The sequence below is a fragment of the Dromiciops gliroides genome, chromosome 2 (genome assembly GCF_019393635.1).
Source record: "Dromiciops gliroides isolate mDroGli1 chromosome 2, mDroGli1.pri, whole genome shotgun sequence".
Taxonomy (NCBI): Eukaryota; Metazoa; Chordata; class Mammalia; order Microbiotheria; family Microbiotheriidae; genus Dromiciops; species Dromiciops gliroides.
This window is the reverse complement of record NC_057862.1, coordinates 438,492,980-438,517,241: the sequence shown is the minus strand read 5'-3', so window position 1 is coordinate 438,517,241 and position 24,262 is coordinate 438,492,980. Positions and strand designations below refer to the sequence as shown.

General features: G+C 41.4%; 1 protein-coding gene across 1 annotated transcript in view; it reads left to right on the top strand.

Annotated features, from left to right (window-relative positions):
- Positions 1–24,262, top strand: part of RTEL1 (regulator of telomere elongation helicase 1) — a 100,081-nt gene that overhangs the window by 72,626 nt on the left and 3,193 nt on the right. Inside the window, 9 exon segments of the mRNA XM_043980203.1 lie at positions 119–269; positions 705–865; positions 2,191–2,286; positions 8,437–8,641; positions 10,043–10,183; positions 16,745–16,861; positions 20,012–20,257; positions 20,885–21,073; positions 21,611–21,787. Coding sequence (XP_043836138.1) covers positions 119–269; positions 705–865; positions 2,191–2,286; positions 8,437–8,641; positions 10,043–10,183; positions 16,745–16,861; positions 20,012–20,257; positions 20,885–21,073; positions 21,611–21,787 — 1,483 coding nt within the window.

Genomic DNA, 24,262 nt, shown 5'->3' with positions numbered 1-24,262 from the left:
CCTGGCCAGGAAATGCTTTTCTCCTGACTCAGGTGCATGACCGGTCCTGGGCAGAGGATCTCTCCCAGAAGTAAAACACTTAGCTCCCTTTAATGAGTAGTCTTTCCCTCCTAAACAGATGCCTGTACCTGTCCCACGGCTTCCCCCGAGCCTCTGTGGGGGAGAAGGTGCTGCTGCAGCCTCTACTGCTTCCTTCAGCCTATTCCTCTCATCTAAGAAAGCCAAGAGCCTGGATGTCCATGTCCCTAGCCTGAAAAGGAAGTGTATAGGTGAGTATATCTGTTTGGCCATCATGTCTCAGTGAAAAGGGAAAGAGGAACCAAATATAATATTTTCTTCACATGCCATGAGCATTTACTATTCTCCAACAGGCAGGTGATTAAAATAAGCATTAAAAACAACCTGCCCTCAGATACTTGACACTAGCTGTGTGACCCTGGGCAAGTCACTTAACCCTCACTGCTCTACCAAAAACAAATAAAAAAACCAACCTGCTTTCTTTCTGCTTTCAGTGTACTGGGCTTTTACACATGGAAAAGCTGGTATACTTAGAAGGTCAAGGATCTGCTTACTTTAAGCCTGAGTCAAGATAGAAACTTGGCCTTCCAGCCTTCTAGAGTCTGGCTTAGGCAAAACGATGATTTTTGTGATGTTGTGAAGAACCACTTACTTCCTACCCTCCCACCCTCCATCTGTATCCCCAGGAACGCTAGACAGTGGGGACAATGAAGCCAGCCTGTGGGGAGAGTATGAACAGGAACTAGCTTCCCCACAGAGGAAGCCAAGGAGCTTGCTGGCCGCGTTGGACTGTAGTGAGAACAAAAGTGACACTGATGAGACCAACACAGTTCCAGGAGAAGAAAAGGTACTTCACTAAAAAAGGGGGGGGGGGGATGGGGCAGCTAGGTGGCGCAGTGGATAGAGCACCGGCCCTGGAGTCAAGAGTACCTGAGTTCAAATCCGGCCTCAGACACTTAACACTTACTAGCTGTGTGACCCTGGGCAAGTCACTTAACCCCAATTGCCTCACTAAAAAAAAAAAAAGAAAAGGTACTACTAACTAATTAGCTGAGTAAGAGCTTTTCCTAAAGGGTACATTAGGAATTAGCTAATTTCTCCTTCTTCCTCGTCTTGTCTTATCCTGCCTTAAACCTTCCATTCTTAAGCTGTCTTTGGAATAGTTGTAAACTATTTGGCCCATAGCCTTACTCCATTGAGAAGCAGGAACTTCATCTGCTTCCCATACCATTACAACCTTTGAGACATTAGTATCTGTGACTGATGAAAATACCAAGAATGCCGTCATAGAGGAGGCTTTCAGGGTCATCTTCCATCACTTCTCAAAGGACTAAAGGGTTTCTTCTCTTTAGAGTTTGTTATAGTGACTGCACCCTTGTTTTATCCTCTTTTGTACCCTTCTTCCCTCATAAGCTACCTAAAGACTCCCTTTCTGCCTACCAGATCTACTTTGCTCCAGTGTAGGAGACCTTCAGGATGTCAACAGATCTTCAGTTTAGCCTCTTGGTCAGAAATCCATCTTAGCTTGGGTTGAAAGGGGTTGAGACAAAAAGCTAGACAGTTAATAATCTCAGTCTCAGTTCTCCCTGAGAGCTCCAGTTTAAAGCTTCATCTTTCTCAGTCTTTTTCCCTCTTCATTTTTTTTCTCTCAGTGTTTTAAAATCTCTAAAGATTAACATGATTCTTAGGATCAAACTTCCAGCCTTCTAGTACTTCCAGTGTTCTATTGCTGTTAGTCAAGTATAGGTCATAAAATGTATGCCCTCTCAAAGTAACATTTGCAGATCACACCCAGAAATTGATTTTTGTCTTAGATGGTACACAGGGGTACACAGCATGCCCACAAAATAACAAAGCACATTATTCCCTCCAGTGGACCTACCAGGACAATGACAAACATGCTTCTGTTTAGGGGTTTCTGGACTAATATCTTGTGTTATCAAGGGACCTACCTAGGCCCATATCGGATCCTTGTTTAAAAAAGATGGTCAATAATTTCTGTTCAACTTTTCATCTTTTGAGTTCTGGTTTCCTGTCTCATCCTTCTATGGCTTTCTAGGGGATCCCATCCATCCCTTTTTGGTTGAACCAGTGTAGACTGTTTATTTCATTGCTTTTGTGGATTCAGAAGATAGAATGAAGGAACCTCATACAATTTTCTTTTCTCTAAAGGCTCAACGTCTCTCTACCCTGTCCTTACAATATGAGAAGAGATTAACAGATGAGCAAAAAGGAGGAAAGAAGAAAATCAGAATTGTCAGCAACCAGGTATCGTGCCATCTGTATGAATAAAAAAAAGCCACAAGAGTCCATTTCCCAAATTCATGAGTAGAATTAAAATGTGGTTTGGTTATAGTCCCATATTTCTCTGTGTTGTCATCAGAGGAGAGATTAACAACCCAAACCATTGCTGGAAGTGTAGGGAGTCAGCCAAGAAAGAAATGGAGAAGTAGTGGTATTGATGGGAGGAGTTGTAAAAGTTTAGGACCTGAAAAGGAAAACTAATTCAAACTAAGTCAGGGAATCACAAGGGCAGTCAGTGAAGAAATTGTGAGAGCAGAGGGCAGCTCAGTGAATCTGAATTGAGGATTATGTGCTCAATTGTTAGCTGACTTCTAGGAATTTCCATGGGGCAAATCGGGGTTCTCTCAAGTGCATTAAGACGTAGATTTAACCTGATGCTGAGCAGTGGACTTCTTTTAATTTTTTTTGTTATTTAGAGTTTTGAGTTCCAAATTCTATCCCTCTTTCTCCCTCCCGTTTCCCCTTCCTGAGTCAGTAAGCAATCAGATATGGGTTGTATGTGTACAATTATGTAAAGCATTTCCAAATTAGTCATTTTGTATAAGACTTGAATAAAAGAAAAAATGAAAGAAAGAGAAAAATAACATGTTTCAGTCTGTTTTCAGTCAATATCAGTTCTTTCTCTGGAGGTAGATAATATGTTTCATCATTAGTCCTTTAGGATTGTCTTGGATGATTGTATTGGTGAGAGTAGTTAAATCATTCATAGTTCTTTATCAAACAATATTACTGTTACTGTGCTCACCCTTTTCCTGGTTCTGTTCACTATGCATCAGTTCATTTAAGTCTTTCCAGGTTTTTCTGAAATCATCATTCTTTGTCTTTTGCACAATAATATTCCATTAAAATCATGTGCCAAAAAAAAGAAAGAAAGAAAGAAAAGAAAAAAAATCATATGCCACAGTTTGTTTAGCCATTCCCCAATTGATGGACATTCCTTTGATTTCCAATTCTTAGCCACCACAAAAAGAGTGAACAGCAGATGTCTTGAGGCCCAGGTTTTTTAAAGGGGGAAAAAAAGGCATTCTGATTCTTTGGAGGAAAAGAGCTAAGAATTAAGGGATGAAAGCGAGGATGAGTAGGAAGGAGAGTATCCCAAAGGACCTGAAACTCCCCTGAGGAGCTAGCTTTACCTGTGGCATGAAATAAGAATGGCCTGGGAAAAAGTGATGCATGGTTCAAGCTCCCTAAGTAGCATAGGCCCCCAAACCTCTCCTTTTCAATTTTGTACGTAGCTTTCACCTAAGTGTTCTTCAGTGGAGTCAATGCAGGATTTTCATATAAACCTGCAGTTTTTAAACTCTTAAATTTTAATAATCTAGGCTGTAGCTATGATAGGAATAGTCCTTATTGGACTTAAAGGTATCTTAGATTTCCTCTTCCTGGCTAGTAAGGACTTCAGTTTTGCTGAAGGATACAGTTTTCTGATTGTCTCTGGTGGCATTTCCTTCCTTCCTTCATTCACCTTAAGAATAAGTTGTGAGGGGCAGCTAGGTGGCACAGTGGATAGAGCACTGGCCCTGGAGTCAGGAGTACCTGAGTTCAAATGCGGCCTCAGACACTTGATACTTACTAGCTGTGTGACCCTGGGCAAGTCACTTAACCCCGATTGCCTCACCAAAAAACAAAACAATATTACACAATTGTACACAACTTTTTTTTTTTTTTTAGTGAGGCAATCGGGGTTAAGTGACTTGCCCAGGGTCACACAGCTAGTAAGTGTCAAGTGTCTGAGGCCGCATTTGAACTCAGGTACTCCTGAATTCAGGGCCGGTGCTCTATCCACTACGCTACCTAGCTGCCCCTACAATTGTGTAATATTCTAATATCAAACTTTAATAAATTTGGTTTTAAGAACGCTTCACAGATTTTTCCTAATATACCTTCAGTCTGTGTTATTTAAAGTTACGATACTGAAAGACTTGATTTGGACTCCCAAGTTTGTGCAGCTTGCCATCTATGCTCTCCTGCAGGGGACTTTAGTCGGCAGGGATGTTCCAGCAGCCAAGAAGGGCAATGGGTTGTAAATTCCACAAGGGAGGTCTTTGCAGGGAAAATTCCTTGACTAATAGCATAGCAAATTGTCCTGGAGCAGTGGCAGAGGGGACACCTCAGGCATCCTGATGTTCAAGAGTCATACAATTACAGCATTGCCCTGTTGCAAAGGTAACAGACACAGCTGCTGTCCTTGACCTTGGAGGATTGTAGGATTTGACTTGACCAAGGTCTAGAGAGACTGTCTTGTTCAACCCCCTTCCCTTACAGGCAAACCATGAGGCCCAGAGAGGTTTTTACCTGCTCCTGCTCCTCTGCCTCTGAAGCCAGTGTTCCTCCCACTGCCCTACACCATCACCACTTGGTTTCAACAAGCTTTTTTTTTTTTTTAATTTTCTTCTTTTACCAAAGTATATTAAATTTAGCATGATAGTTTTCATTACTTCCCCGCTCTTCTGTATCCTCTTCTGAACTTCTTCTGTGCTGTCTTTTTTTTTCATTTAACAAACTATTATTAAAAACGTACTATGGAAAAAAAAAAAAGAAAGAACATACAATGTACAAAATGCTGTACTGTTGGCAGGAGTCTTTATGAGGTTTCATAGGCAGCAGTTGCTCCTGGCAGTCTGTGGTATTGCTTCCTCTTTATTCCCATGAAGGATCTAAAAACTTCAACCTCCATATTAGACTGATTTAGGAGACGTTAAGTGACATGAACTTGGGTAGGTACTGGGTCAGTGACAGTATTGTAACAGGACTTCCTCCTAGTGCCCTTTGCTCTTCAAAGAAGTAATTTCAAAGTATATTCAGGCTTGAAATAATATTTAGGTAGATACTCTTTCCGTTTCCAGAAACCTAGCATAACCACATCATACAGGCAGCATTGTTCTTCATCCCTTTGATTGTTTCTGGTCTTTTTACAAGCAGTTGACAATAGCTCTTGGTTCATAATTATATGAGTGTTTTATGGGGGGTTTTTTCCCTTCCCTCAAGCTTTCAGCTTGAACCGGGAAGGCTTATGATCAATCTAATTAGCAACATCATCTAGGAACTCCCTTATGCTGCTTTTCCCTGTTGGAAATCCCCAAGGATTATTGCTACTTTGAGTCTTATGCATGTCTTTGCTCTTCGCTTCTGGGAAGAGAGGTTTTTTATTGGAACTAAGTAACTGCTTCCACTTCCCAGCCATTAGACAGAGATAATTGACATAGAAACCTAGTTGTAATGAGTTTCTCTATCTGCGTGTCACTGAGCTAGAGAGAAATACCTTTGAGATTTATAGAGGTGACTTTGGAAAATGCAACAAAGACCAGATTCCCAAGAATTCCAGTTTTGAGGAAAAGCCATACTTTTTGAGAGGGCCACAAAGGGATCTTCCTCCCTTTTCCTTTTGGCTTTCTCAATAACCATGAGAAGAATCACTCTGAGAACAATTCTCACTCCTTGTTCATGGCTTTTGAATGTTATTTTCTCTGAAGTCCAGTCTAAGTATCTGGGAATTGGGGCAGAAATAAGTCAGCATGATGCATCATGATATATTTTTTTTAAACCATGAGTTTAAATTTTAGTTCTGCTCTTTACTAATTATGTGACCTTGGACAAATAATTCTGCCTCTTACTTTCTTCATTTATAAAATGGGTTTGGAATAGAAATCTCTAGAGCCGCACACTTACAATTGAGAGCAAGGTCTGTACTTTCTCCTTTTCTAGCCTCCATTCCAATGGTTAGACTGAAATTTGGGATCCTTAAGCCTGCAGTGAAAGTACAGTTGGCTGTTTTCCCATTTGCCCCTTTTAAAAAAAAATACTTATTTATTTTTATCATTTGTTAAATATTTTGAGTTCTAAATTCTCCTCCAGCCTGTCCCGCCCCCACCCATTGAGAAGGCAAGAAATGTGATATCAGCTATACATATGAAATCATGCAAAACATTCCTGCATTAGCCATGTTGCCCAAGAAAAATAAAGACAGTGAAAAAATTATGCTTCAATCTGCACTCAGACTTCATCAATTCTCTCTCTGGAGATGGATAGCTTTTTTCATCACCTCATTTGCTATTGATGTAATTCTCATGAACCAAAAGCTGAAATATGAATGCTGCTAGCCACATGGTAATCATACTAGATACTTGTGGTGCCCACTTCAAATGTGGCATCCAGTGCCAAATATGGACATAGGGTGATCCTTGGTGTTTAGCACAAATAGGTTGCTCTCAAGAATAGTCCCTATCTAACTTTCTCATCTACCCTTCTGGGTGTTTTCTCCCACAGCTGAATTGTTAGGATGAAATATCCAACCCCCACACAAAAGATTCCCTGGATAGATTTGTCCCTGCTCCCTTTTTTGTTCCTCCTCCTCCCAGGACCCATAAAATTCAGAATGTTCTCCACAGATCAAACTTGCCTTTGAGATTCTGACCCATTCCTTTCACTTTTCTCTTGTTACGCTTTCTCCACAATCAGCTTACACACACACCCCACATACTCCGGTACTCATTATGATATGAGGGAACCTTGAGGTACAAACCATAATCAGACTGGTTTCGTTGTGAGTGCCTAGGCTCGTTACTAAAACTACTCTGACACACCTAACCTCTTTAATAAACTTTTCTTTTAATTTTAATTTTTAAAACTTATTTTTATTTTTTTATTTTATTTTTAACATTCTTTTTTAAAATGTTGAGTTCCGAATTCTCTGCCTCTCATCCCTCACACATCCTCTCCTTTTTGAATATTTTTTTTTTTTGTGAGACAATTGGGGTTAAGTGACTCGTCCAGAGTCACACAACTAGTAAGTGTTAAGTGTCTGAGGCTGAATTTGAACTCAGGTCCTCCTGAATCCAGTGCTGGTGCTCTATCTACTGTGCCACCCAGCTGCCCCCTGAATATTTTATTTTTTCCCAATTACGTGTAAAAAACAATTTTTAATATTCATTTTTTAAAATTTTCAGTTCCAAATTCTCTCTCCCTCATCTCCCCCTTCCCTGAGACAGTAAGCAATTACCCCCACCCATTTTGAAGACAAGAAATGTGATATCATCCAAGTGGAATCATGTAAAACACTTTCATGTTAGCCATGTTGCAAAACAAACAAACAGACAAGAAAAAGAAAGAAAGTGAATTTTTTTGCTTCAATCTGTATTCATACTCCATCAGTTCCTTCTCTAGAGGTCCATAGCTTTTTTCATGATCAGTTCTTCAGAATCATCTTGGATCATTGCATTGATCAGAATAGCTAAGTCATTCACAGTTGATTGTTGTACAATGCGCTCCTGTTTCTGCTCACTTTACTTTGCATTAGTTCATATAAAGATTTCCAGGTTTTTCTGAAATCATCCTGCTTATCACTTAATCAAACTTTTATTCTAAGTTTAGTGCCCAGGACATCTGGCTTACATCTTTAGCCCCAATCCATACTTAAGTCTCTCATTGTTGAGTTCAAAACTATTCTCTCTGCAGCCTAAACTTGCAACTAGTTGATATGCTTCCCTGAAATGCACTTGCAGGGTGCCTTCATTAGTCCATCCTTTAGTGTGATATAGGTTCCCCAAGAACATTTTTCCTTTTTCCCCCTCTTCATTCCTATCTTTCTGATTTCCCACATAGTCTATACATCTAAAACTTATTTGGCATTGCTATTAGTATTGGCCCCAGCCACAACATTTGATGAAGGAAAGGGAAGCTTTTTTAGCTTTTATTATAAATATGTTTTAGGGTTGATTTTTTATTCCCAAAACTTGAGTAAATTACATCTTGCTACAAGTTCCCCCTAGGTAATGTAGTTTGAATGAGTGAGCTCTGAATTAGGAATTTGGACTATCCTGATTTTTATCTCCTTCCACTGAGTGACCTCAGGAAACTCACCTCACTAATCTCTTCAGTTTTCCCATCACTGTAATGATTGCAGAGGTCCCTCCCTGCTGTAATTTACTGATTCTAAGCTCAGTGCCTTGCTGCTTTCTCTCTCCTTGCCCTTTCTGCTACCCCAGTAAATGCAGGGGAAATTATTCCCACTTTCTGGTATAGAAAAATGCCAAAAGTAGAATCTGTCAAGCTTCAAGCTCCTTGTCTAGTAGTAGTGGAAATTTCTAGATGCTTATGCCTTTGTTTCTTTTCTAGGATAAGAAAGACTCTATCCCTGTGGAGCAGGCAGGCAAAGCCAGGCTGTTTATGTTATCAGTGAAGCAGTCCCTGAGCCAGGCCAATTTTGACCTTTTCACCAGAACCTTGCAGCAATATAAAGGGACTGATGACTTCCACACCATGATGGCTCACATTAGCACACTCTTTGCAGAGGACCCAAAGAAGCACAATTTGCTCCAAGGTACTGTTGTTCTGTCCCTGTCCTACTCCAGCGGTTGTCCATCCATCCCTTCTAACAACCCTACCTGTTTTCTCAAGAGCACCATGAGTAAAGTCCAATAGCATTATGGGGTGTATGTGGCAAGTAGATATTTTGCCATGATCCAGATTCATCGCATCCCAGAATCTGGGACTTCAGATGATATCAGACAGCCCATCAGATACTTGAAGACAAATACACTGCCCCTCCAGGCCTTCTTTTTTCCAGTTGAATATCCTAGAGACTTCATCCTGTTTTCATATATCCTGATCTCAAGTTCCTTCATCAAAGTGTTTGCTTTCTTCTGGAAGCTCTCTAGTATATCATTGGCCTTGTTAACCTGGGGCACCAGAACTGAACACAGTGCTCCAGATGTGCTCAAACCAGGAGTGACTCCTTTGGGCCTCTCTCTTATTCCTGTGTCTCAAACACTCTGCTGCTTTTCTCTTCATGCAGTCCCAAAGCCCTTTAGCTTTTTGGACTTCCAGATTGTACTCTGGATTCTTAATGAGCTTGTAGTCTACTACAATTCCCAAGCCTTTTTCAGAAGAACCACTCTATAGTCATATATTTGTAAAGATAATTTTGAACCCCAATATCAGATTTTACATTTATTCCAATTAAATAGAAATTATTCCTGGGTAGGCAAAGTGTTACCAGCTTCAGTAGGGTTTAGTTAAGTGATTTGGTTTGAGAACTAAGGAATCCATACCTGCCATCACCTGGAGAAAAACAAGAGGGCACTCCTGTTGACAGGAGGAGGCTTGTTGTATTGGAGCAGTGATGGAGAGAAAGAGACTGGGCTGAGATAGTGACGGTGCTCTATTCGATGCTGATAATTCAGTGTGCGTGTTTCTTAGGATAGTCAGTCAGCAAATGATAAATCAATGAGAAAAGTACATTGAGGGCAGGGGGAATCAGTGCTTCCTAGAAATGTTTCTGGGCTGGAAAATCCCAAAGAAAATTGAACATTAACAAAACTTTCCTTCTATTGGCCTCACTAGCATATTTATTTGAACAGGAACATACTCCTTAGCTATAAGAATTTCCTGCCCTGCCATATTGCAATGCCTGTCAATTTCCCCTAGTTAAATATTCTCCTTTGATAATGCAGCTCTTCTGAGACCATCTAAGTCTCTGTTCAAACAACTCACAAGATTGTGCCCCAGCTAATCTAAACCACATGGTTGGCCAATAATATTAAAACTTACCAGTGAATAGAGTCTTGTGACTTTTCCCAATCATCTGTGTTCCTTTTGAAACCTAATTTAGTCTTTCATAATGTAATGAAGTCATATCAGTGCCTCTTGATTAGCTTCTTAACCCAGGGACCAATTCCACATGATGACCACCTACTGCCTCTATTGCCTCTTTTTTGGATAGGATTTTACCAATTTGTCCGACCACACCACAAGAAACTGTTTGAAGAAGCATGCCTCAAGCTGACTGGCCAAAGCTGTGGCTACAAACCTGAGCATAGCCTGCCACGTGAGAAACGAGAGCAGCTGGTCCAGGATCCAAACGGTGAGTAGCCTGAAAGGCTTGTACCAGCACCTGAGGAGGAAGGTCAGAGAAGAGATGCCTTACTGAAATCTGCAGCACAAGTCAACCCTGTCAGGGGCAGCTAGGTGGCACAGTGGATAGAGCATCGGCCCTGGAGTCAGGAGGACCTGAGTTCAAATCTGGCCGCAGACACTCGACAACTTACTAGCTGTGTGAGCCTGGGCAAGTCACTTAACTCCAATTGCCTCACAAAAAAAACCCCCAAAAAACTAAGTCAAACCCTTTCTGAGGCAATTTGGATGTTTTTTTGGCTCTGGACAGTCTAAAGGATCTAGATGTGATGATGGCAATCATGGTAACAATGGTGATAACTATGTAGTCTAGTTTTTTAAAAAATGGATTCAAAGACACCCAATCTGGGTTCAGATTCTAGTACTAGTATTTGCTGCTTGTATGGTCTTGGGCAAATTAGTTAATCTCTCTGTGCCGCCTAGCTGCCCTAGTTTTTTCATTTGTAGAATAAGGAGATTGGACTAAGTGACCTAAAGTCCCTTCCAGCTCTAAACCCATGATTCTCTGTAGCACTTTAAGGTTTACAAAGGACTTTATATACCATCACATTAGATCCTCACCAACTCTGTGAGATAACACTAATTCCTACTTTTTGTTGTTCAGTCATTTTTAGTCATATCTGACTTTTTGTGACCCCACTTGGGGTTTTCTTGGCAAAAATACTGGAATGGATTGCCATTTCCTTCTCTACCTTATTTTACAGATGAAGAAACTGAGGCAAATAGTATTTAGTGATTTGCCCAGGGTTACACAGCTAGTAAGTATCTTAGTCTAGATTTGAACTTTCATCCTCCTGACTCCAGGCCTGGTGCTTTATCCTCCATGCCACCTAGCTGCTCCACTCTACCTACTTTACAGGTGAGGAAACTGCATTTGAGAATTTAAAAGCCTAACTCAAGATTACTCTTCCCAGTCGCAGGCAGGATTCAAACCTATGCCTTTCTGATTTATGGTTCCTTGCCTCACCTCTGAGCCCAGTTCCCTTCTTGAGCCTCTGTTTTCTTATCTTTAAAGTGAGAGGGCTGGACTAGATCATTCCTTAATGTTCCTTCCTGCAGAAATGTTCTGTGACCTCTGCACTTATCAGTAGCTTCCATTTTCTGGAGTCTGCAGTCCTGTGACTTCCCCCTTGAATGCTCCTTCCCTTATTCTAATTTGGGAAGACAATGGCCTCTGCTGTTTTTGAGGGTAGAGGAGTTTATGCCCCCTTTTTGACTGTGACAGTTATATTTTCTTTAAAAGGGACAGTAAGTATGTGGGGAACACTAAATGCCTGTGCTTCCTGCTTGGAAGTGTGAGAGGCTCACAAATGTTAGAGGCCACCCTAGAGGTGTAGGTTAAATAAGACTTGACAGTGGATTAGATGAGAGATGGAGAAGGAAGAAGAGATTAGGCATCAAATGGAATAAAGAACCCCAGCTACATTGCCTCAAACAAGGGCATTTGAAACTTGAGTTGTGCTGGGCAGGGTGGAGATAGGGTGGACATAGGTCATTTCCCTTGTGCCTGAGCCAGGAATGCCCCACAAAGGTGAAAGAAGCAACCTTCCTCGTGCCAGTTATTCTTAGCCCTTGAACTCTGGAGCATAAATTTATGACATTAGGCAAAACCGATGATCCATCCAACACACTCACATGAGAGATCCCATAGAAGGACATAGATCTCATCTTTGAAGTTAGCAGTTTGTCACAGTAGGTATTTCTGGTTCTTTATCAGTCTGGTTCTGAGATTTCATGCGTATTAAGAGATCCTTGAGGGCAGCTAGAAGGTGTAGTGGATAGAGCACCGGCCCTGGATTCAGGAGGACCTGAGTTCAAATGCGGTCTCAGACACTTAACACTTACTAGCTGTGTGACCCTGGGCAAGTCACTTAAACCCCAGTTGCCTCACAAAAAATCAAAACAAAAAAGAGATCTTTGTAAGGAAACTCCTACCAGTACAAAAAATCTGACAACTCTTCGACAACTTAGAGTCTTAGGCAGTTATCTGGGACACTGAAAGTTAAATGAGACTCATTCCCCTTTTCTGGATCATCATCAATCATGTTCAGCCCTTTAACCATGATTGTCCCCAAAGGGCCTGTCGTGGGTCCTCTTCTCCAGCATGGTATGACTTGGTTCAAATCCTATCTTTACTGCTTACTACCGATGTAACATAGGACAAGTCACTTAACCTCTATGGGCCTCAATTTCCTCATCTATAAAATTAAACAGTTGGATTAGGTAGCCTCAGATCCTTCCAGCTCTGCATGCCTGGCCCTCTGTCTTAGCAGTCTCATCAGCTGTTGTGGCCACCCTTATCTGATGATAAGGTGATGATAAGTACCAAATAAGTACTCCCAAACGGTATTCTTGCATCAGCAGCTTTCCACCTGTACATGCCATAGGTATCTTAAGCCCAACATGTCCAAATTGGGTGTTGTCTTCTTCCCCAGTGACTCCGGTCTACCTCCTTGGGATCCCCACACCTTACTCACTTTCGTGCACTCTACCTTCCAACCAAATTTTCCTACTTGTTTACTTGCCCTTCCCTACATAAACATTCCTTCCTCTACCTCTTTGTTATTGCATAAGTCTTGTCTGAACTCATTACAGCTGCTTCTTAACATCTGTCTGTGTTGTATCCCCCAGTTGAATGTAAGCTCCTTAAGCAGAGATGCTTTTTAGTGAATGTTTGTAGAGTTGACTCACAGCTAGCATTTGCCAAGGTTCTCCAGATTTCAGTTCTGGTATTCTTTCCACTACAGCATGCATGAGTTCACAGGTCCAAGTTTTATAATGTGGCTCGGGTTTGTTTTTCTTATCCCTAAAGGCATTTTATTTCTCTATATAAAAATTCACCTGCCACTTCCTAGCCCTCTCACACATTTATTAATTTTTTTAAATTACATTTTGCCATGATAGCCAGGTCACAGTTGGTGAAACAAATGAATCCCTGCTCTGACAATTTCCATTGGGCTGGAACCAGGGACCATATTTAAATAATTATCTCTTTAAAGAATTTGAATTCAAATACATGCAACCAGTCACTTCAGGAGGATTTGCATTTATTGGGACCCAGCTATAACTTGGCCCTTTACAGTGAGAAGAGTCAGTGTGGTCTCCTCCCCCATCTACAGTTCCAGAGACTCAATTTCTTTAGTAGCCTTTGGCATGGAACCTCATCAGGGGCTTTTTTGGAAGTCTACATAGACAACATTCACTAGCTCTCCTTTACCAAGTAAGTGCCTGTTAACTTCCCTCTGAAGATCTCTAGTAACTATCAGTCATCATTTTCCCAAGTGGAAATCCTATTGCCTTTTTCCTTTCCCCAGAGCTAAGCATAGTATGTGGCACATAGAAAGCACTTAATAAATGCTTGTTGGCTTTATTTAAAATGTGTCATTGGTGTCTCTCTTGTTTTTTACATCACCATTCATTCTTTTGGTAGGAAGCCCTAGCACAGCCTGTGGCCACTGTCTCCCCTTCTCCCCTCCCTTCCTTCTTCATCCCTTCTCCCAGCTGGGCTCCCCTAGAACCCATCTCAAGTGCTGCACTCCTTACATGGCTCAAATGAGATGAGAGGCACCAACTCTATTCTTTCCAATGAGAAGGAGGAGCCCTGGGCTTCCTGACGACCTCCAGGCTTCACCCTCTGTCTTGCCTCCATACCTGGCAAACCCCTGGCACTGACCTCTGTGACCAGCTGATGCCTCCCCCCCAATCCCTTCTTCGGAACTTTCTTTGTGTCTTGTCTCCCAAAATCTCCTAGAGAGCAGGAACTGTCTTGCCTTTTCTGTTGGTATCCCCAGTGCTTAGGACAGTGTTTGACATGTATTTTGTTGTTGTTGTCATTGAGTCATTTTCAATTGTGTCTGACTCTTCATGACCCCATCTGGGGTTTTCTTGGCAGAGGCACTGGAATGATATACAATTTCCTTCTCCAGCTCATTTTATAGATGAGGAACTAAGGTAAGCAGGGTAAAGTGACTTGCCCAAGGTCATCCAGCAAGTAAGTGTCTGAGGCTGGATTTGAACTCATGAGGATGAGTCTTGATCCCAAGCCCAGTACTCTATCCACTGTGTCACTTAGGTACCCCCTGGCACATTGTAAGTATTTAACAAATACTATTCATTCCCAGCTAATATGCATCCTCCTTCCCCTACCCAGACAACCATTCCTTGTTACAAATAATAAAATACAAAGAAGGAGAGATGACGGTTCTGCAAAAATTAACTAAAACATCACGTGACTGGCGTGGGATATACAATATTCCACACCCATGGTCCCTTGCCTCTAACAAAGGAAGGGAAGCGTGTAGGTTCTTGTCTCTTATTCAGGTTCAAGTTTGGTCATTGCAGTTGATGCAATGTTCAGTTTCAAGAGTGTTTTTGTTTCTTGTTGATTTCATTTACATTGTTACAGTCATTATCCATATTGTTTTCCTGGTTCTACTTCACTACACAAATTCACATATCTTATACTTTTCTGAATTTTTCATATTCCCTCATTTCTTATGGCACAATAACATTCCATTACCTGTACATCCACATGCCACAGTTTGTTTGGCCATTCCCCAGTCTATGGACATCTTCATTTCCAGGACTACTATATACAAAAAGGGCTTCTGGTGGCAGCAAGGTGGCACAGCGGATAGAGCACCAGGCCTGGATTCAGGAGGACCTGAGTTCAGATCTGGCCTCAGACACTTTTGACAGTTACTAGCTATGTGACCCTGGGCAAGTCACTTAATCCTCACTGCCCTGCAAAAAAAAAGGGCGGGGCAGGGGGGGCTTCTGTGAATATTTTGTTGTCTATGCAGCATTTTCATATTTTCTACCAACTTGTATTATATGAAGACGAGGCCTACTCACTCTGTACTCTTGCCCCTTTGGAGCCTTTCCCCTCTGGCTCTTTTGCAATCATCAGAAATCTTCCACGCTCCAGACCATTGCAAAGAATGGATCACCTATTGTGATCGCTAGGTCCCCAGTTTTAATTTTAACTTAGACTTGTTGAATTGATACTGTCTGATCCTGGTTAAACCTACATTTAGGTTTATACTTGGCTCATACCCTCCCAAGAACTGAGCACCTTTTCTCTAGTACCCTCAATCAGTTCACTTTAGTTGTAAAGTAGGCATCTCCCTAATTATGTCCTAAATATAGACAGTTTGAAAGAATACTGTTAAACCTCTTCCTCCTCTTTTTTTCAAAAGCACCCCCTGGGTCCCCCCTGTTCTCAAGCCATCCTTTATTTTATTGACTTTAGAGTCCCCTACTAGGTGTTTCACAAAGTCTTTTCTGATTTACACCTGACCTGCCTACTTTGTGGGTTTCCCTTTTCTCCTTATTTGAACTTTCTTCCTATTTCTTTCAAAGATACCCCCCTTTTTTTTCTGTTGTAACCACTTGGACTCTTCTAGTTAAACAGGCTTCTTTTTTTAATTATTATTTTTTATTTTTTTAAGCAGGCTTCTTTGAAGAGCCAAAGTCTGTCCTTGAAGGATTACCTATCTCAGTGGGTGTTGTGGGTTTAGAGTAAAATAGCACCTGTGTTTTGGTTAGACGTTCTGCTATTGGGAGCTCCATTCCTGCCAAAGCTCCCCCAAGGGAGCGTCCATATCATGCCACTGAATTTTGTAATGTGTTCCTTCTTTGACCTCACTTGAGATTTTCTTCACCCCATGGACAAGATACATTTACCACATCAAGCCTAGCTTAAGAATTTGGGATAAGGGTGAGAGAAATTTTAAAGAGCCCCAGTAAAACTATTTGGGGGGGAGGTGAATGTCTTTCCTAGAATCCAAGTCCCAGATATTAAAATTAGGGGATCAACATTTCCTTTCCCCATACACATTTGGCAGAGGCTATTTGAGGACAAATAAAAAGATTCCATTTTTGTATAACAGAGAATAAACTATGTAAATTGTTTGTGTGGGGGTGGTGCAGACTGAAACTATTAAACAAATTCAAGAGGGATTTTGATCAGCTCCTGGAGAGAGCTCACTCATGGTTATAAAGAAAGGGTGATGGCACTTAGGGCACACCTTTTTTTTTTTTTTTGGTAAGGCTAGTAAGTGTTAAGTGTCTCAGGCAGGATTTGATTCTCCTGATTCCAGGGCCAGTTCTCTATGCACTGTGCCGCCTAGCTGCCCCTAGGGCACACCTTTTAAGGACAAAGTCTTGGCTAGGAATTCTCGTGCCATCCCAGATGGCTTTTGGTGCCACTGTCAGCTCTGCTTTTCGGAGACCAAAAGCTCCTAGAGAAAGCCAGACCTGTCAAAGCAAACCAAAACCACCTTTTTTTCTATGTTACTTTGATGTTAGGAGTGGGTGGGCTTCGTCGTATTTGTATGTTCTCTTGCACACCCAGATGAATTTTATTTAGCAGTTGCTTTACTATGTTCCCTCATTCAGTGGTGATATGGAAGTGGAAGAAGACATGACTCTGTGTGACTGACTGTGCTTTTCCTGATGTGCCATAGGGCAGGAGGCCCATAGTTGTTTTCACACATGGTTTTCTTTACAGAGAAGAAGCAGAATAAGACAAAAATGACCTTTTCAGATGGTGTTGCCCAACAGCTGAACTCAGACATTCACCTGAACCAGGGCGGGACCCACATGGTATCTGAGATCACCACCCAAGGTACCCTGACTTTTAGCTATCTTCCCATGAACTCCATCCTTGATTCATCAGAGAAATGAGGAAGTAGACACATTAGTGACCAGACTCTTCAGGATGTTCAAAGAAAATCTTTCACTGTTTTATCTTTTGAATTCTTAATAGGAAAGAATGGTGCCAGTAATGGATATTTAAATAGAAAGAATGTATGCTATATCTCTTTAGAAAAAGATTAAATCGGGGGCAGCTAGGTGGCACAGTGGATAAAGCACCAGCCCTAGATTGAGGAGGGCCTGAGTTCAAATGCGGCCTCAGACACTTGATACTTACTACCTGTGTGACCCTGGGCAAGTCACTTAACCCTCATTGCCCAGCCCCCCCCCCAAAAAAAAAAGGAAAAGAAAGAAAAAGATTAAATCTATCTTTTTTGTGGCACTTTAGGCCTCAAAAGGCTGTTTTCAGACGTTAAGATTGGTTTAATTTTTTCTTTTATTATTATTATGAACTCGACAAATATGAACATTTCCTTATATAAAGAACATAGATAGGATTGTTACTATACAGGCTTTTTAAGTACATGCCAAATTTAACATGGTAGCTTTTTCATTCCCATTCTTCACTGAACCCCCTTTTGAACTTTCTTCTGCTCTCTCCTGTATATTTTTAAAAATATTTCATTGATTCTCTTTTCTTCTTTTTTTGGTATCACTATTCCCACACATTTCCCCTTGTGGTTCTTGTTGTTCACCTCTCTAAAGTAAAAGCTACACCTTGTAGCAAGTTGAATAAAACAGGTCCACACATGTCTCAAAATGTATGTCAATCTCTAGTCCACCTCTGCCAAGAAGTGGGAAGTGTTATTCATTATCAGTCAGTCAGGGGGCAGCTAGGTGGCACAGTGGATAAAGTACCTGGATTGAGGAGTACCTGAGTTCAAATCCGACCTGAGACACTTGACACTTACTAACTGTGTGACCCTGGGCAAGTTACTTAACTCCCATTGCCTTGCAAAAAAAAAAAAATGCTTCCATTATCAGTCAGTCAGAGTCATAATTGGTCATCATAGTAATTAGTGTTCTTTTTGTAAAAATTAATTATACTTTATTTAAATATTCATTTTTTAAAATTTGGAGTTCCTAATTCTCTCCCTCCAGCTCCTCTCCCATCCATTGAGAAAGCAAGCAATATATCATCAATTATACATGTGAAATCATGCAAAACACATTTCCTTATGAGCCATGTTTCTCTCCTCTCTCTCCCTCTCTCTCTCTCTCTCTCTCTCTCTTTCTTTGTTGAGGCAATTAGGGTTAAGTGACTTGCCCAGGGTCACACAGCTAGTAAGTGTTTGAGGCTGGATGAGGCCAGATCTGAACTCAGGTCCTCCTGACTCCAGGGCTGTTACTTTATCACCTAGATGCTCCACGAGTCATATTGAAAAACAACCCCAAAAAAAGGCAAGAAAAGTAAAGTAAGTGAAAAAAGTATGTTTCAGTCTGCACTCAGATTTTATCCCCTCTCTCTCTGGAGGTGGATAGCATGAGTCCCTTAGAATTATCTTGAATCATAGTATTAATCAAAGTAGCTAAGTCTTTTAAAATTGCTCATTGTTATAATATGGCTGTTACTTTGTACAATTACCTCCTGGTTTTGCCTTCTTCGCTCTGCATCCATTCATATGGGTCTTCCCAGGTTTTTCTCAAACCATCCTGCTTGTTTTTTATAGCACAATAGTATTCCATCACAATCATATACTACAGCTTGTTCATCCATTCCACAATCGATGGGCATCTCTTCAATTTCCAATTCTTTGCTACCACAAAAAACTGCTGTAAATATTTTTGTACATGGAGGTCCTTTTCCTTTTTCTTTGATCTCCTTGGGATGCAGGTCAAGTAGTGGTATTCCTGGGTCAACAGGTATGCACAGTTTTATTGCCTTTTGGGTATAATTCCAAATTATTCTCCAGAATGACCAATTCAAATTTCCACCAGTAGTGCATTAATGTCTCTTTTTTTCCACATCCCCTCCAGCATTTGTCATTTTCCTTTTCCATCATGTTAATCAATCTGATAGGTGTGAAGTAGTACCTCAGAGATGTTTTAATTCACATTTCTCTCATCGATTAGAATTCTGAAGTCTTTCATAGTTGTTTTCCTTGACAGTATTGTAGTCACTGCATAAATTGTTCTCCTGCTTCTGCTTATTTTACTCTGCTTTTTAGTTCATGTATGTTCCTTTTGTCATTTCCTCTGGTGCAAGAATATTCCATTGCATTAAAACTCATCATTTATTCATCCATTCATCATTTGATGGGTATCCACTTTGCCTCCAGTTCTTTGCTACAAGAAGCTATAATTATTTTTGTATGAGTTGTTACCCTCTTTATGTGATCTCTTTGAAGTATTTTTCTAGTGCAGTTATCACTGGGTTAAAGGTATACACAGTTGAATGACTTTAGGTCTAGTTCCCAATTCATGGGATGGTTTCTAGAATCACTTCACAGCTCCCCCAACAATGTATAGTTTTCTTGTCCTCCAGCCCCTCCAACAATCATCATTTTCCATTTTTGTCATCTTTGCCATTGTAATGAGTATAAGGTGGAACCTAAGAGTCATCTTCATGATTCGGAGCATTTTTTCATGGTTATTAGAACCTTGCATCTCTTCTTGTAATACAATTTATTCCCAATTGTTTTCCTTCTAATTCTAACTGCAATGATTTTTACAAAAACTTTTCAAGTTTATGTCATCAAAATTTTCTTCCTTATCACCTGTGATTTTCTTTATTCCCTGTTTGATCAAAAACTCTTTGCTTGTGATATGACCTTTTATATCATGTATCCGTTTGAAGCTTATTGTGGTATAAGGTGTGATGTTAGTCTATCCATAATTTCTGTGACACTGTTTTGCAGTCCTTACCCCAGCAGTAATAAGAATCCTTAGGTTTATAAAACACTGTACTACTGTATTTGATTGCTTTTAGGTCTGTTTACATTGGATTTTCCATTTTTCAGACTGAGGTGTTTTTGTTTTTGGGTTTTTTTTTTTTTAGTCAGTTCCTTGGTCAGAAAACTTGCTTTTGTGCCCAGAACAATACTTTTTTCTGCAGGCTCTAGTTCACAAGTTACCTTTTTACAAAAACAGTCCCCGTAATGTTGCCTTCCTTCTCCATTAGGAGAAAACCACCTAGGCATCTCGAGCAGCACAACCAAAGAGGAGCCAAAAGCCCCAGGCGAGAAGAAGGGACAGGCCGTGATCACGGCCTATCTTTCAGATGTCAAGAAATCCCTTGGTCCAGGCTGCTACAGCCAGTTCTCCACAGCCCTCTCTGCTTATAAGAAAGATGACAACTACGAAGCAATGGTGTCTGTGATTGCTGCCCTCATCACTGAGAAACCTGAGGACTTGCATCTTCTACAAAGCAAGTGTCGTATGCCACCAAGGCCTTGGGAACAACTTCAGAGACCCATTCACTAATCTCTGGGTAGACACAGTAGCCCCTCTCCATAGGCTTCTTGCTCTTGGCCAACTGTACAGCTGCCGTTCTGCAAAGAGGCATGAGGTCTAGTAAACAAATTTCTTTGTTGGTCCCTATGGCTGAGCCCCTGAAACCAATAGGATCATTTTCAGGAGCTCCCAGAAATGAAGTGGAAAATCTTAAAGCAAAACTAGGGAGAGATGCCAGCTCCAGAGATCCCAGATCCTCTGCCTTTTCCCAGACTATTACATGCCATGGCTCCCTCCCAGTGCCACAATTAGCAACAAACTCTCTTCTTACCCCCTTCACCATCTTTTCTTTGGCTCTCTCAAGCTGGGGAGAGATGAGAAGTTCTCTGTTTTCAGAGGGTGAGGGACTACAGAGTAGGACTAATCTGTCAAGATACACCCAAGGCAACTCAGAGGCCGAGCTACAAACTCTGATTCTGGCCCTTGGAGCAGCAAGTGGCAGGACAAACCCCAGGATAGAGCAAGGAGGGGATGGGGGAGGGGGAGGGGGAGGGACCAGTTCCTCTTCTCCTTCCTCATGGCTTGTCCTTCTGTTTACCAGAATTCTCCATTTTTGTTCGCCCTCATCATAAGAAGCAGTTTCTCCAGATGTGCAGGGACTTGACAGGGGCATGTCCTAGAGAAGGGACATTGGTATCTCCCTGGAACAGCCTCCCAGGACCCTCCAGCCTTGGCCCCAAGGGGGAGGAGGAGACTGAGATGCAGGCGATCGTGGCAGGGTCCAAATCAGGTAGGACTGGGGCTTTTTTTTTTCCAATTCCTATATGTCATATAAAGCTGGGCTCTCCTGTCCGTTGTAGTCATCATGATCCCAGCATGTCCAACGTGTTTTAGTATCACTCTGTCACTTGTTTTTTTTAAAGTGTCTTGGTTTCTGTGAGATGAGGAAGAGACTTTACTTTCTGTACAGAAAGACAGATTGAGTCAGGGCCTCTGCCTCCTTCCCTCCTGTGTGACACACTTAGATCCTAAACTTGAAGATATCTGAGTCATTTTGGGATCTCTAGACTTTTCCCCAAGATCATGTTTGCTCTCGTTTCTTCCTGATAACTACACCCAGTGTTCCAAACTCAAATGATGTATATTATGGGGGTGGGAGGTGTAGGAGAAGCAAGGGAGGGAGGGAGGAATCTAGATAGTGTGATTGAGGTGGGAATGTTCTGGAAACAAGTGTAACAACTTAGGATATGCTATGACTTGAGTGCCTGAGAATACAACAGGGTGGGCTCCAGCCTGCATTCTATAACCACAGGTCTCTGTCCCACAGACCTCTCAGAGCCTGAGAAATCCAGGAAAGTTCAAAGCAAAATCTCTTCCTTTTGCTGCAAACTGAGGAAATCAGAATCTCCAGGAACTGAATCTCCTGAAGGCACCAGCTGCCTGCCAACAAGCCAGGAGCCTGACCCAATCCCTGCTCTCCCTTCCAACGTTGAGCTGGAATGGGGTGAGTGACAATCCTGAACTTTTTGTGGCTTATGGTGATAGTTACGGGACCTGTAATTTCACTGGTATTGGGACTTTTCCAGATAAGGAAACTCCCACTGCCAATATAGGGCAGTACCTACTTTCTGAGATTTCAACTTACTATCTTAGAGGCTTGCCTTGAGCACTGAGAAAGAAAAGGATTTCCTCAGGGCCCCTACACTTGAACCCCGGTCTTGCTGACTCTGGCCAGCTCTGTGTCTGGGGACTTTGTCTCCAAGGTCCCATTTAGGTGAATTTTAGTGACAGAGATAAGTGATTATACATGTGTTGCTTTGAGCGAGAAGCATAGAAATTTACATCCCAAAATATTGGCAGGCTGGCTTGGAATGAATGAGGACCTTATCTCCAAGCCCAAATGGGTCTGTCCTAACTTTAGGAGGGACCCAACCACCACTTGGGTCCATGATAGTGAAGTCCAGTGAGGGAGACACTGGCACCCAGAGTAGGACAGATTCCAGTGTGCAGAATTGCTGAAAGGTGTTTCCTAGAAGGAATCCAGGGAAGAAGTCAGAGGATGTTTTCTTTTGACTCTGGCCAAACCAATTAAAGCTGCCAACTCGAGGCTGATCCAGCTTCATCGCCCGATCTGTGTGAGACACTGTGCTAAGCCCTGTGAATACAAAGACTGAGAATAATTCCTGCCACCACCATCTGGTAGCTGGGAACAGAAGACACAGGCCTGGATACAAATTCCACCTCTAGTTCTTATCATCTATGTGACCTTGGGCCAGTCATTTAACCTCCTTGATCCTCCTCAGTTTCTTAATCTGTAAATTAAGGGCACTGGAGTAGATGATCCCTACTGTGCCTTCCAGCTCCAGGTCTTTGGTCCTGAATGTAAGAAAGGGAATAATAGAGACAATGGCACCATCTTCTTTTCCCTGTGCTGAAAAGCTTCTATAGATTTAGGTTGTCAGACTTGGAAAGAGACCTTAGAAAGCATCACCTCAACTCCTTCATCCTACAGCTGAAAACAGTGATTTATCTAAGGTCAGGCAGTCTTTAATAACAGAGCCCAGAATTAGAATCCAGGTCTCTTGCCTTTTCTCCAACCTCTTCCCACTCCAGCCACCATGATAATGTTTGTGTTCCCTAGATGCAAAAGTACAAATGTATTTGTCTTGATCTAGTAGCAGCTTTAAAAAAAAAAGTTTAAAAAAAAAAAAGATGTGTTTCAAGCTTTCAGAAGCATTTCTAGGCTGGACATAAACTTGAAGGTTGGAATCAAACTTGAGAAGCAGAAGAAAGGAAATAGAAATAATATTGTGGTTTTCAGGAGAGAATTAGGGTTCAAATGCCTTGTACCATCACAAATCATCTTCATCCTTCATGGCCCACATCAAATTCCACCTCCTTCACACGACCTTCTTGGTAACTGCTGCCAGTGAAGGGCTCCCCTCTTCCTGACCATTTATAGCACTTTCCACCAGTGCCACACATTTTGTCACTTGCATATATTTAATTTGGCTCATATTAAACTACTTTGTACTGAGCCTTGACCTTATTTCATACTAAAATTCAAAGAGCTTTCATGCTAATGTGAAGGTAGGAATCATGTGCCCAGATGGGATAAATCCAAACAAGAAGTACAAGCTGTTATATCTGGGAAATGTGAGAAGTACAAGTTAGATCTGGGAAATGTGAGGAAGGTCTGTTGGCTGGGAGCATCAGGGATGCCTTCTTGAGGGAGGAAGAAGTTGAGGAAGGGAGGAATTTGAGCAGGAGAAGTGCAGGACAAGGAAAGTCTATTCCAAGTATGGGAGAATTCCATGAGCTCCCAAAGAGGTGGGGGAGGGGTAAGTGTGAACCGAGGGCAATCAGGAACCTTCTTTTCCCAAGAATGTAGAGGATGGGGAGGATGGGGAGCACTGTGTGAGAAGCCCAGAAAGGTAGGTTGTAGGTCTCTGAGGGCCACATGTCTTACTTCAGACTTCAGCTTCTTAGAAAGATGTAAGCTATGTGTTAGTCTGCTCCCCAGCAGATCTCCCAGACACACTCAGCTCCATGAGCTGCAAACATGTGAATCAGATCAAGAGCAAGGAAGACTTTTAGAATGAAAGACCCTGGTGGAAATTGAGTATCAGTTAACTTCATGGTGTGGACAATACAAAATGATCCAACTTACCTTTCTTTCATTTTGTGGAAAGTACCCTGATAATGGCTCATTTTTTTTTTTGGAACTAAAAATGAAACTCAGATCAGTTGGTAACCAATTAAATTAATTTTGGATTCTGTGAACAATCTGAACAGTTGTCAACAGTTCAAATGAAAACTTATGCATGTGTGTGTTCATATATGCATATATTTGTGAATACATATATATATACACATATATTATTTTTCCTATTTCCAAAAAGAAGATCAGGTATAACAACCATATGTATCCATATACCATTTGATAAGAAATTAAAATAAAATATAGAGTCTACCTTTT